The 14,589-nt window shown below is 45.4% G+C and overlaps 1 protein-coding gene across 1 annotated transcript; it reads right to left on the bottom strand.

The window, feature by feature from the left end:
* Window positions 1-653: 653 nt before the first annotated feature.
* On the bottom strand, window positions 654-9,947 carry LOC116984777 (speriolin-like protein). Its single transcript, XM_033039147.1, has 5 exons — window positions 9,886-9,947; window positions 9,606-9,698; window positions 5,573-5,670; window positions 2,994-3,124; window positions 654-1,099 (listed from the first exon to the last, which is right to left on the bottom strand). Exons 1-5 carry the CDS (start codon window positions 9,945-9,947, stop codon window positions 791-793), a joined length of 693 nt encoding a protein of 230 aa, XP_032895038.1. The 3' UTR covers window positions 654-790.
* Window positions 9,948-14,589: the final 4,642 nt, after the last annotated feature.

The following is a 14,589-nucleotide window of genomic DNA, read 5'->3' as shown; positions in this document are numbered from 1 at the left end:
TGCAGGAGTAGGCCATTCTGCCCTTCGAGCCTGCACCGCCATTCAATATGATCATGGCTGATCATCCAACTCAGTATCCTGTACCTGCCTTCTCTCCATACCCCCTGATCCCTTTAGCCACAAGGGCCACATCTAACTCCCTTGAGTGAAGATGATGGCTACTTGCCAGGCAGACAGCCCCTTCTTTCTCCCATCTTTTCCAGGAATGACAACAGGATTCCCCGTGCCGAATGCCCTTCCATTGGGGTGATATCGCCTCATTGTATTTCTTAAGAGCTGACAACTTGGCCACTCCTGGTGGCCATTCCATTGCCTTGCATGTTGCAGAATGCAATATAGAATGTTACCGGCCCACTGAACAGGAGGTAGTGGAAAAGGTGAGCAAGTGGAGGCAAAGACTCTGCACACCCATGAGTCAACAGAGGGGCACTTCATAGGAAACAGGGAAGGGGTTATTTGCCACAACGGTTGGGCTTCACTATATCATAGATGCATTCAGCACAAAAACAGGCCCTTCCGCGCAACTTGCCCATGTCAACCTAGATGTCCACCTATACTTGTCCCACCTGCCCTTATTTGGCCCATATCCCTCTAAAACTTTCCTATCTTATCATCAGGTCAATTCCCAATAACAAACATCAACCAAAAATAACTTTGGTTGAGGATAAAACTGAACATGATAACTTTCAAGTTTGATTACAGATTAGCATGTGCCAGTTTTATTGACTTTACAATGTGTGGTTGTGATTCTTTTGCTCTGTCTGCCACTTGTTATCTTGCACTATAGTTTCTACCAAATGAACAGTGGTTTCCCATCTTTCCTTGACATGTCCGCCAAGCAATTAAGTAGCACCATGAGGTCAAGCACCAAATTGTGTGGAGCGTTCTCATGAATGATTTTCTGCAGATACTGTACATCATTGTAGGTGGTTAATAAAGTCGGGCACAGAGGCTTCTCCTTCAGGAATCCAAAGGTGTTGACAATATCTTCTGCAAATCTGGCATGCTTTTGGATGCTATAGCCAAAGTTTCCCAGGTTCTGTATTAGTTCTCGGTAGCGATGGTTCATTGCATCCTGCTCCGCAGCGTGTTTACTCATCTAAAGAGGAAACACTCCAATCAGACTACAATTTATTACACGCGAACTTTCGCTCAAAAATCTGCCTTCACTATACACATGCCTTCTACACACTAAGGTTCCTTACCCCAAAAGAAAACAATATGATAGCATTGAAGGTGGTCCAAAGGCTATTCGCCAGGCTAGCTCCTGGGAGGAGAAGGTTGTCGTGCAAGACAGTGTTGGTATATGGATAGGAAGGGTTTGTAGGGATATGGGCAAATGGGATTAGCCCAGAATGCCAATTGAGTTGGCGTAGACAGGCCCAAACTGAAGGGGCCCATTTCAGTACTGTACAGCCCTATGAATTTCTTTCAGTTTAGATGAATGAGAGGTGACTTCATGCGGACAGGATAGGTTGAGACACAAGAACTGTAGATGCTGGAATCTGGAGCACAACACAAAGTGCTGGGGGTACTCAGTGTGTCAGGCAGCATCTGTGGATAGAATAGACAGACAATGTCACAGATTGGGACTCTTCAGACTCTTTAGGGTAGATGTTGAGATACTTTCACCAATGGAAGAGTTTCAAATAGGAGACAGTAGCAAAATAAGGGGCCAGTTACTTAAAAGTGAGGTGTTCTCTCAGAGAGCAGTGCATCTCTGGAATTCCGTGCCACGTAGGGTGGTGGAGGCTGGAACATTAGATATATTTAAATGGCAACAATAATATTGAAAAGATCAAGGTTTATATCCCTCCGATCGCAGCATACCCATGTGTCTAACTAAAAGCCTCAAACACCACTATTGTATCTGCCTCCACCACCACCCCTTGCAGTGTGTACAAGGCATCCACCACTCTGTAAAAAAAAACATCCCGCACATCTCCTTTAAACTTTCCTCCTCTCACCTTATAGCTATGTTATCTCGTATTTAACATTTCTACCCAGGGAAAATGGTTCTGACTGTCTATCCTGCCTCAATGGTCGTACTCTTGGGTTGAAGCTATCCAAGCAGAATATAAGGTGCTGTTCTTCCAGTTTGCATGTGGTCTCACTCTGGCAATGGGGAAGGCCCAGGAAAGAAAGCCCAGTATGGGAATGGGAAAAAGGCTTAAATTGGTTAGAAACCGGGAGATGCAGCAGGCTTGAGCAGACCGAGCGCTGGTGCTTAGCGAAACAGTCACTGAGCCTAAGCTTGATCTCACCTATATAAGGGAACACCAGATGCAGTCAGGATGGCTACTCCGGGATTGACCTAGATGATCCCCTGCACAGATTCCTACTTTTGTACTCAATTCCATGGTGTATGTGTCAACAAGCTGAGTCGTGTAATGTGTAATAGTGTTGGGTCATCATACATGTGACCTGAGCACTTGTTTAAGTTGTGGTAGTTCGGCAATTAACTGTCCAGCCTGAGAATCATAGAGCTATGGAGAAAGGAAAAAAAGCCCTTTGGCTCACCTTGCCAACCAAGTTGGTGTTTTGGGCTTCACCCATTTGGCCCATTTCCTCTACATTTGGCCCATGGTCCTCTAAACCATTCCTATTCATATATCTGTCCAAATGTATTTAAAATTTGTTATTTGTATCTGTTTCCTCCTTGTATATGTTCCTCTGGCAGCTTATTCCTGACACAGACTATGCTCTGAGTGAAAAAGTTGCCCCTGAGATCCCTCTCAATTCTTTCCACTCTCACCTTAATCCTAGAGTGATAGGTTTTAATCCTCTACCCTGGTAAAAGGACTGTGAACGTTCACTTGATCCACGGTCGTCATGATTTTGTAACTCCTCTACCTCTTACTCTCCAAAGAGAAAACTCCCAGCCTTTGTGGCATCTTTGCATAATTCTGCTTTTGTTGGAGATTAGTTGAACACTGTCCCTTTCAGACTCCGTCCCTGAGGATGGAGAGATGCAACGTATTAAACGTACAGACCTGAGTGATCTGGGAGATGTTCAGCACTCTGAATCCATACATCCGGATTCCTGTATGGAAGACATACAACAGGATCCTACGATCTAGCTGGAAGGCAATTTCTCCCATAACTCGTTGTGAGGTGTCGTCTTCTGAAAAATAAATGTCACATTTCAGTTGACCTCCGGGAACTGAACTCTTCCAGGGTACTGATAACCCGCTGCTCTGGTTAAGGATATCTTTCAAGTTGATGTCAGCTTTGCAAACCACACTCACTATCACCAACACATTTGATGCAGGAGCCACACACCAAGCGAGAAAGGCCAGCCTGCCTGAGTTCCTCAGCACCACTTGATTCCATTCGACTATGCACCCTGCTATATGAAGAGCAAATTGATTGATTGAAAACAGCATGGAAACAGGTCTTTCAGTCCACCAAGTCCACGCCAGCCATCGATCACCTGTTCACACTAGTTCTATGTTATCCCATTTAAGCATCCACTCCCTGGGCAATTTACAGAGGCCAATTAACCTACAAATCTACACACCTTTGGGATGTGGGAGGAAACCGGAGCACCCAGAAGAAACTCATTCGGTTGCAGAAAGAACATGCAAACTCCACGCAGACAGCACTAGAGGTCAGTATTGAAACTTGTTTTTTGGTAACTAAAGTCATTAAGCCATACAGGATAGAAACAAGTCCCTTCAACCCAGCAGATCTATGCCAACCAAGTTACCCACCCAGTCCCATTTGTCTGTGTTTGCCACATATCCCTATTCATGTCCTGGTCTAAATGTCATAGAGTCATCGAGTGATACAGTGTGGAAACAGGCCCTTCGGCCCAACTTGCCCACACAGGCCAACATGTCCCAGCTACCCTCGTCTCACCTGCCTGCGCTTGGTCCATATCCCTCCAACCCAGTCCTATCCATGTACCTGTCGAACTGTTTCTTAAACGTTGGGATAGTCCCAGCCTCAACTACCTCCTCTGGAAGCTTGTCATTTAAACATTGTAATTGTAGCCACCCTACAGCTTCCTCTGGTAGCTCGTTCCACATACTCATCACCTTCTTCCCCCTGAGGTCTGATTTAAATCTCTCCCCTCTCACCTTACACCTATGCCCTCTTGTTTTTGACTTCCCCACCAGGTGTAAAAGACTGTGACCATTTATCTTATCAATGCGCCTGTAATTGTATACAACTCTCTATAAGGTCACCTCTCAGCCTCCTAAACTCCAGGGAAAAAAGTCCAGCCCATCCACGCTTATAGCCCAAAGCCCGCAGTTTCTTCTGCACCCTTTCCAGTTTACATGCGTAGCTCAGTGACCAGAACTGCACACTGTACACCAAGTGAAATAATAGTGTATATACCTATCCTAATACTGGAAGTTTTCATAATACTAGAAACCGACAACAGTTTCCTCCTCTCTACTCCACCGCTACCAGTGCTAAAGCAAAGGCAAGTGAGATTAGTGGCAGACACTCACTCCCACTCCCTCTCCCTCCCTTATCCACCTTGATGACCATGCCTCAGACAGGTGCAACTGGATGGTGGTTGTCAGGGATCCTTGTTATAAACCACAAGGGCGGCACAGTGGCGCAGCGGTAGAGTTGCTGCCTTATTGCGCTTGAGACTCGGGTTCCATCCTGACTAGGGGTGCTGTCTGTACAGAGTATGTACGTTCTCCACATGACCTGCGTGGGGAGCTTTTCCCCGGGAGCTACGGTTTCCTCCTACACTCCAAAGACGTAGATTAATTGGCTTGGTAAAATTGTAAATTGGCTCTAATGTATGTAGGATAGTGTTAGTGTGCGGGGATCGCTGGTTGCTGCTGACTCGGTGGGCCGAAGGGTCTGTTTCCGCGCTGTATCACTAAACTAAACAAAGGTTAAAAACAAGTGGATGTGTGCTAACTGCACGATGGCAACCAACCACACAAAGGGGAGTGGGTGGGGGGGGCAGTCACTCAACCCAATACACACAGAGCAACAAAATAGCAAGACGTATTAATGATGTTTCCTCGGGAAAACTCCTTCTCGGCTTTTTGCTGAATCACAAAAAAACCTGGCAAAAGCTGCAAGAATGCTCAAGAACATAGTCGCCCCCTTCTCCCCGCTCCCGTTCTCAGACGATACAGAAGCTTGAAAGCCTTCACCACCAGACTCAGGATGCTGCTATTCAGCTTCTGAGTGGTACTGCTATACGTTAGGGTACTGTTCACTTCACCTCTACTCCATTGTGGACGTTGGACTTTATCTCTGGAGCTGATGCACTACAATGATGAGAACTGTATTCTGCACTCTGTATCTTTCCTTTTACTCTACCTATTGTCCTTGAGTTTAACTTGATTGGATTTATCTACAGTATCAAATCTGATTGGATAGCATGCAAAACAAAACCTTTCACAATACCTCAGTTGACATAACAATAATAAACCTAAACATTGAAGTCAGGCGGAAACCAGGAGAGGAGCTCAACCCAACGTGTGGTGCCATGGATCCCCATTCCCAACATCCCGAGCAGCTGGGAAAAGAATATGATACCAGAAGCAGCCTTTGTTTTGGAGCCGCCTTCGTTTGGGAGAGTGGGCCTATCAACCGTACTGGTCCGGCATTCCGGTCTTGACACACGAATTCCTGGTCGTTGTAGCATCGATGATCCTTTTCTCTTGTGGATGCGTCTTCTGGCTCTTTGTCCTGAAGCAATCAAGAAAGAAGAGAGAATGACAAAGATTCAGGGTATCCACCTACCAAAAACGACTGAATATCACCATCCAGAGTCAATATCGCTCCAATTATACTTTGTGTGGCAGCTTACAAGGAATTGGTGAGGCCAAACTTGAAGTATTGTGTTCAGTTCTGGTCACCCTGTTATGGGAAGGATGTAATTGAGCTGGAAAGAGTGCAGAGAAAATTTACAAGGCTGTCAGGATTCAAGGGCCTAGACTGTAGGGAGAAGTTGGGCAGGCTAGGACTTTATTCCTTGAAGTGCAAGAGGATGAGGTGTGATCATATAGTGGTGTATAAAATCATGAGGGGAATAGATAGGGTGAATGCACAGAGTCTTTTTCCCAGGGTAGGGGAATCAAGAACCAGGCAAGTACAATAACAACATTTAGAAACATAGACATAGAAAATAGATGCAGGATGAGGCCATTCGGCCCTTCGAGCCAGCACCGCCATTCATTGTGATCATGGCTGATCGTCCCCAATCAATAACCCGTGCCTGCCCTCCCCATAACCCTTGATTCCACTAGCCCCTAGAGCTCTATCTAACTCTCTCTTAAATCCATCCAATGATTTGGCCTCCACTGCCCTCTGTGGCAGGGAATTCCACAAATTCACAACTCTCTGGGTGAAAAAGTTTTTTCTCACCTCAGTCTTAAATGGCTTCCCCTTTATTCTAAGACTGTGGCTCCTGGTTCTGGACTCGCCCAACATTGGGAAAAATTTTCCTGCATCTAGCTTGCCTAGTCCTTTTACAATTGTATATGTTTCTATAGGACCCCCTCATCCTTCTAAACTCCAGTGAATACAAGCCTAGTCTTTTCAATCTTTCCTCATATGGCAGTCCCGCCATCCCAGGGATCAATCTCGTGAACCTACGCTGCACTGCCTCAATCACAAGGATGTCCTTCCTCAAATTCGGAGACCAAAACTGGACACAATACTCCAGATGTGGTCTCACTAGAACCCTATACAACTGCAGAAGAACCTCTTTACTCCTATACTGAAATCCTCTTGTTATGAAGGCCAACATTCCGTTAGATTTCTTCACTGCCTGCTGTACCTGCTCGCCAACTTTCAGTGACCGGTGTACAAGGACACCCAGGTCTCGCTGCACCTCCCCCTTGCCTAACCTAACCCCATTGAGATAATAATCTGCCCCCTTGTTTTTGCCATCAAAGTGGATAACCTCACATTTATCTATATTATACTGCATCTGCCACACATCTGCCCACTCACTCAACCTGTCCAGGTCACCCTGCAACGTCCTAACATCCTCTTCATAGTTCACACTGCCACCCAGCTTTGTGTCATCTGCAAACTTGCTAGTGTTGCTCCTAATTCCCTCTTCCAAATCATTAATATATATGGTAAACAGTTGCGGCCCCAACACCGAGCCTTGCGGCACTCCACTCGCCACTGCCTGCCATTCTGAAAAGGACCCGTTCACTACTACACTTTGCTTCCTGTCTGCCAACCAATTTTCTATCCACGTCAACACCCTGCCCCCAATACCATGTGCTCTAAATTTAGTCACCAGTCTCCCATGCGGGACCTTATCAAAGGCTTTCTGAAAGTCTAGATACACTACATCCACTGGCACCCCTTCATCCATTTTACTTGTCACATCCTCAAAAAATTCCAGAAGATTAGTCAAGCATGATTTCCCTTTCATAAATCCATGTTGACTTGGACTAATCCTTTTACTGCTATCTAAATGTAGCAATGTTACAAAATTTTGAGATTTTAAAAATCAAGTCTGTAATTTATCCCATCAGATAAAGCATAAAAATAAGTTTAATTTGACACCTAATTCACTTTCATATCTCAAGTATTTAAAAGGTTATGGCCATTTTCATACTGGGAAATGAGCATCTTGTTCCCTATTGATTTTCTATGGACATAACAAAAAAGCTGTGATCGTGAACAGTCAAAAGCCCATAACTTTCTTAAAAATTAAGAGAACTGAATGAAATTTTCAGTTATCATAGATTGAAGCATTCTGAAACAAATATAAAATAATCTTACTTGGATGACCTGAAATTAAAGCATATAATTAGTTAGTTACCTAATTGTAGCTAATTTCAGACTTCAATTACTAGATCTAAACATCTATCCATTTCTTAATAAATGATTAACATTTTTAAATAGCCTAAATGTCCAAATAATATTCACAAATAATTCACAATAAAACATGATTTTTAAATGTCATTTACATTAATTTATAGGCCAAATGGAAGGAATTTAGTGTTTAATTGCTGTAAATAAATGTCCATTTAAATCAGCTTTCTAGTGGGTCCCCGTGGAACGCGCTGGTTTAGAACGTTCACATTGCGGTAGATTTGTGCCCCCAAATGCCGAGAAAAATACTGCGGGATATAATGGGCCCAAAATGAGCTACTCGCAATATTAAACTTTGTATAAAGGGATCTTTAGAAGCCCTTTTTAATGTAAAAATATACAGCCTACCTTCTGTGGTTTGCTTTATGAGACCCTGCGGTTGCTGGCGGTCGCGGGTTTAGAGATTGATTTTTAAACTACTATAACTATTATTCAAGGGCTTTAAACCTAATAATAGCTTTTGCGACGGGGTCTTCCAGCGATTTTTCGTTAATAATTAACTAGGCTGAACATTTTCGATTGGAACAGCTTAGAGAAAATCGCGTTTTAAACCCGCCCCCTCTAAACGGCGCCAAAATCGCGCACACCCGCAGCGACAGATTTTCAGCGACGCTTCAGGTAGGCTTTGCAACACACCTACTAAATGCCCCATTATTACCTCTTTAATAATTGACTCCAGCATCTTTCCCACCACCGGTCAGCCTAACTGGTCTGTAATTCCCCATTTTCTCTCTCGCTCCTTTCTTGTAAAGTGGGATAACATTAGCTATCCTCCAATCCACAGGAACTGATCCTGAATCGATCATTGGAAAATAATCACCAATGCGTCCACTATTTCTAGAGCCACCTCCCTGAGGACCCTGAGATGCAGACCATCAGGCCCAGGGGATTTATCATCCTTCAGTCCCATTAGCCTACCCAATACTATTTCTCGCCTAATGAAAATGTCTTTAGGTTCCACTACCCCCTTAGATCCTCTGTCCTCCAGTACATCTGGGAGATTGTTTGTGTCTTCCTAAGTGAAGACAGATCCGAAGTACCTGTTCAACTCTTCTGCCATTTCCTTGTTACCCATAATAATTTCACCCCTGTCTGCCTTCAAGGGACCCACGTTTGACTTTGCTACTCTTTTTCCCTTAACATATCTAAAGAGTAGTAATAGTATCTGCCTCAAGCACCTCCTCTGGCATACTCACTACCCTACGTGTAAAACATTGCCCCTCCAGGTAAAAACATGGCAAAAGCTGCAAGAATGCTCAAGAGCAGTCGCCCCTTCTCCCCGCTCCTGTTCTCGGACGATACAGAAGCTTGAAAGCCTTCACCACCAGACTCAGGAACAGCTTGTTCCTTGCTGGTATTAGGCTTCTGAATGGTACTGCTATACGTTAGGGTACTGTTCGATTCACCTTTACCCCATCGTGGACATTGGACTTTATCTCTGGAGCTGATGCACTACAATGCTGAGAACTATATTCTGCACTCTGTTTCTTTCCTTTTACTCTACCTATTGTCCTTGAGTTTAACTTGATTGGATTCATCTACAGTATCAAATCTGATTGGATAGCATGCAAAACAAAACCTTTCACAGTACTTCAGTTATAACAATAATAATAAACCTAAACATTGAAGTCAGGCGGAAACCAGGAGAGGAGCTCAACCCAACGTGTGGTGCCATGGATCCCCATTCCCAACGTCCCGAGCAGCTGGGAAGAGAATATGATACCAGAAGCCGCCTTCGTTTTGGAGCCACAAGCTAAGAGGGAGAGTGGGTCTAACAATCGTACCGGTCCGGCGTTCCAGTCTTGACACACAAATTCCTGGTTGTTGTAGCATCGATGATCCTCTTCTCTTGTGGATGCGTCTTCTGGCTCTTTGTCCTGAAGCAATCAAGAAAGAAGAGAATGAGAAAGGTTCACGGTATCCACCTACCAAAAACCACTGAATATCACCATCCAGAGTCAATATCGCTCCAATTATACTTTGTGTGGCAGCTTACAAGGAATTGGTGAGGCCGAACTTGAGGTATTGTGTTGAGTTCTGGTCACCCTGTTATAGTGCACTGACTGGCACATGTTCAGGGAGGCAGCAACCACCGGAGGCACCAGACTTGGAGGAGTACACGGCATCAGTGACTGGTTACATCAGTAAGTGTATTGATGACGTTACTGTCACCATGCTCATCACCACACGCCCCAACCGTAAGCCATGGATGACTGCAGAGGTACGTGCGCTGCTGAGAGCCCGAGACATGCCCTTCACTGCAGGGGATAAGGAGGCCCTGAGGACAGCGAGGGCCAAACTGTCCCAGGCCATCAGGGAAGCAAAGCGAGCGCATGCCCGGAAAATCCACAGCCACTTCAGTGAAAGCAGGGACACACAGCAGTTGTGGCAAGGCATCTAAGCCATCACCAACTACAGGATATCAACACCAGCCTGTGACAGCGATGCCTCTTTGCCTGATGTGCTGAACGTGTTCTACGCCCGATTTGAAGCACAGAACGACGTGGTGGTGAGGAAGACCACCCCCCCCCCCCCTCCCGACAACCAGGTGCTATGCCTGACCACAGCTGATGTGAAATAAATCACTGCGCAGTCAACCCGCGTAAGGCTGTTGGCCCAGACAATATCCCCGGTAGAGTGCTCAAAGGGTGTGCAGACCAGCTGGCAGATGTTCTCACACACATCTTCAATATCTCCCTGAGCAGCGCCACCATCCAACATGCTTCAAAACCACCACCATTGTTCCTGTGCCCAAGAAGTCACCTGTGTCCTGCCACACGACTACCGCCCCGTCGCACTCACCCCCACCATCAAGAAGTGCTTCGAGAGGCTGGTCTTGAGGCACATAAAGACCCTCCTACCTCCCACCCTGGACCCCCTGCAGTTTGCGTATCGACCCAACCTCTCCACTGGTGACGCCATCACCACCGCCCTTCACCTAGCACTCACCCACCTGGACAAAAAGGACACATAAGTCCGAATGCTGTTCATAGACTTCAGTTCAGCATTCAATACTATCATTCCCCAGCACCTGACCAGGAAGCTGAGTGTTGGGCATGAACACCTCCCTCTGCAACTGGATCCTGGACTTCCTGACGGGGAGACCCCAGACAGTCCGGATCGGGAGCAACACCTCCAGCACCACCACACTGAGCACAGGGGCTCCCCAGGGCTGTGTGCTCAGTCCACTGCTGACTCACGACTGCACAGCGCTGCACAGCTCGAATCACATCATCAAGTTCGCCGATGACACGACTGTGGTGGGTCTCATCAACAAAAACAACGAGGCAGCATGCAGAGGGGAGGTGAAACAACTGACAACTTGGTGAAAAGTCAACAACTTCTCTGAACGTAGACAAAACCAAAGAGATGGTTGTTGACTTTAGGAGAGCACAGAGGGACCATGCACCACTGGACATCGACGGCTCCCCAGTGGAGATTGTGAAGAACACTAAATTCCTTGATGTCCAACTGGCGGAGAACTTCACCTGGTCCCTCCACACCGGCTCCACTGTGAAGAAAGCCCAGCAGCGTCTCCACTTCCTGAGGAAGCTGAGGAAAGCCAACCTCCCGCCCCCCCATCCTCACCACATTCCAGAGGGACTATAGAAGGCATACTGAGTAGCTGCACCACTGCTTGGTTTGGAAACTGCACCAGTATGGACCGCAAGAACCTGCAGCGAGTAGTGAGGACAGCCAAAAAGATCATCGGAGTCTCTCACCCCCCCCCCCCCCCTCCCCCCCATCTCAGACATCTACACCACACGCTACACCCACAAAGCAACCAGCATTGCGGAGGACCCCGCACACCCCTCACATAAACTCTTCTCCCCCCTCCCATCTGGCAGAAGGTACCAAACCATACGGTCCCTCAATCCAGACTATGCAACAGCTTCTTCCCGCAGGCCATTCGACTCAACGCTCAGGGACTGATCTGAATACACCCCCCCCCCCCCCCCCCCCCCCCATCTCTGTTGCTACATAAACTCCGCACTGCACCCTTGGTTTGTGTACATTGCACTCTGATGCACTGTTGTCTACTGTCCTGCATTGCTGTTTTGTAGTTTTTCTATTTACTTTGTTGCACTTTAGTAAGGAAGGTTTTGCACCATGTGTATAGCGTAGTATATCTATATATGTAGCATGTTGTCCAATTGTGTTCTATGTAGCACCGAGGTTCTAGGGAAACGCTATCTCATTGCACTCTGTACAGTGTATATGGCTGTAATGACAATAAACCCTCTTGAATCTTGAATAGGAAGGATGTGATTGAGCTGGAAAGAGTGCAGAGAAACTTTACAAGGCTGTCAGGATTCAAGGGCCTAGACCAGTGGTTCTCAACCTTTTTTCAGTGATGTACTCCCTGTGAAATATTTTTTCAGCCAAGTATCCCTTAACAAGCGCAAACATGTAGGCCTATATTTTAAAATCTCACCTACCCCCTGGAGTGCCTTCACGTACCCCCAGGGGTACGCGTACCCCCATTTGAGAACCACTGGCCTAGACTGTAGGGAGAAGTTGGGCAGGCTAGGACTTTATTCCTTGAAGTGCAAGAGGATGAGGTGTGATCATATAGTTGTGTATAAAATCATGAGGGGAATAGATAGGGTGAATGCAGAGTCTTTTTCCCAGGGTAGGGGAATCAAGAACCACAGGGCATAGGTTTAAGACGAGATTTTAAAAGAATCTAAGGGGCAATCGTTTCTGTGGTGGGTATATGGAACAAGCTGCCAAAGGATGTATTTGAGACAAGTACAATAATAACATTTAAAAGGCAGGTACATGGATAGCAGAGGTTTAGAGGCATATGTTCAAACACGGGCAGGTGAGACTAACTTAGATTTTGTTCGGCCTGGGTGGATTGGACTGAAGGGCCTGTTTCCATGCTGTATGACACCATGACTGTGTGCAAGTGAATCATGCTTTGTTTGGAATGTCTAATTGAGTCCTGGGATGGTGGGAAGGGAAGTGAAAGGACAGACGGGGCATTACCTGCAGTTGCTCTAAGGGGGAGGGTTAAGAGGATAGTGGAATGGACCACGGTGTGAGGAAGGCAACTTCCTCTTTGAAATATTATTTTCAAATCCTTTCCTGTCCATTTACCCGTCCAAATGTATTTTAAATGTTGTAATAGTACCTGCCGCAAGCACCTCCTCTGGCATCTCATTACATATATTCACTACCCTACATGTAAAACATTGCCCCACCGGTTCCTGGTATCGGGATGTCGTACCCGTTGTCACCCCCCTCCCGCAACGGCCCCGTCAGGGCAAGGAGCCACTCACCTGCAGGACGTCTCAGAGAAGACTTCTGGTGTCCAGAAAACGGGATTGCCGCTGATGTACCTGCTGGGAAGAGCGAGAACAGAAGGAGGTTGAAGCTGAGGTAACTCCAACGACATCGAGCTGTGGCTGACATCCCAAACCCCAAGAGGCTCACTGCACCGTCTGGCTCCGTCTCATCACTGAGGCTTCGTCACCCACCCAAAGTAGCAGATGGAGGTGGGGTGGGGGGAGGCACTGAGGATCAGTGCAAAGTGAGCACAGCACACCTACTACCCAAAACATGGCAGCTATCCCAGAAAACCCTTTAATAACTCCAAGAATTTCCCTTAAAAGTTTAGATATCTCGGAGTTTACGTGCCGAGAAAACACTCCTCTCTATTTAAAACAAATTTCCCACCATTAATTACTAAACTATATGCCTACATTCAATTTTGGAAAACACTTCCTATCTCCCTTATAGGTAGAGTAAATGCCATAAAGATGATCTTCCTTCCACACCTCCTATATTTATTTCAATCAATACCGATATATCTCCCCAAAAGTTTAAAAAAAATTGATTCTACTCTCACTAACTTTATTTGGGATGACAAAACCCATAGAATACATAAAAGACATTTGTGCAAATCCAAAGAAAACGGAGGATTAGCTCTTCCTAACTTTCTTTTCTACTACTGGGCGACTAACATTAAAAATATAATCTTCTGGTTTGATGATACATGTCAACAGGTAAATTGGTTAAAAATGGAGAGGGAAGATTGTTTGCCTTTTAACATGGGCTCGATTCTTCTATCTCCAATACATCTGAATAAGTCAACGTATGAGCAAAATCCGATAATACACAGTACCCTACGTATCTGGAAACAGTTGAAATTAAGTCTTAAACTGAGAAATTTGTCTCTCCTTCTGCCTATTGATAACAATCCCTCGTTTAAACCGTCTACTTTAGATAGGGTGTTGGAAAAAACCTAGGAATTAATACTGTGGGAGACCTCTATAAGAAGGGGACTTTCTTTTCTTTTCAAGAATTACAGGAGAAATGTCACTTGAACGCAAACAATCGTTTTAGATACCTTCAAATCCGAGATTATGTGAAAACATACACACAATTGTCCTTTTATGGGTACAGATATATTAGACGATTGCTTGAATAGACATGCCGATACAAGTAAGTTGATATCTTGCATTTATAATACTCTCTCAAATGTTGATACCCCACCTTCTGAGATTTATAGGCGAGCATGGGAAGACGAGTTGGGTTTATCTATTTCATAAGATATATGGGAGGAAAGCCTACTATACATACATTACTGTTCTTTAAATGTAAGGCATTGCCTGATATATTGCATAAGTTATATTATTCAAAGACCAGATTGAATAAGATCTTCCCAACTGTCTCCCCTATCTGTGATAAATGTCACCTCCAAGAAACTACCTTAACCCATTCCTTCGCATCCTGTATAAAAATACAAAATTTCTGGATGGG

Source organism: Amblyraja radiata, chromosome 2, assembly GCF_010909765.2.
Source record: "Amblyraja radiata isolate CabotCenter1 chromosome 2, sAmbRad1.1.pri, whole genome shotgun sequence".
NCBI classification, from domain to species: Eukaryota; Metazoa; Chordata; class Chondrichthyes; order Rajiformes; family Rajidae; genus Amblyraja; species Amblyraja radiata.
The sequence above is the reverse complement of the archived record's forward strand: the minus strand, read 5'-3'. Positions and strand labels throughout refer to the sequence as shown.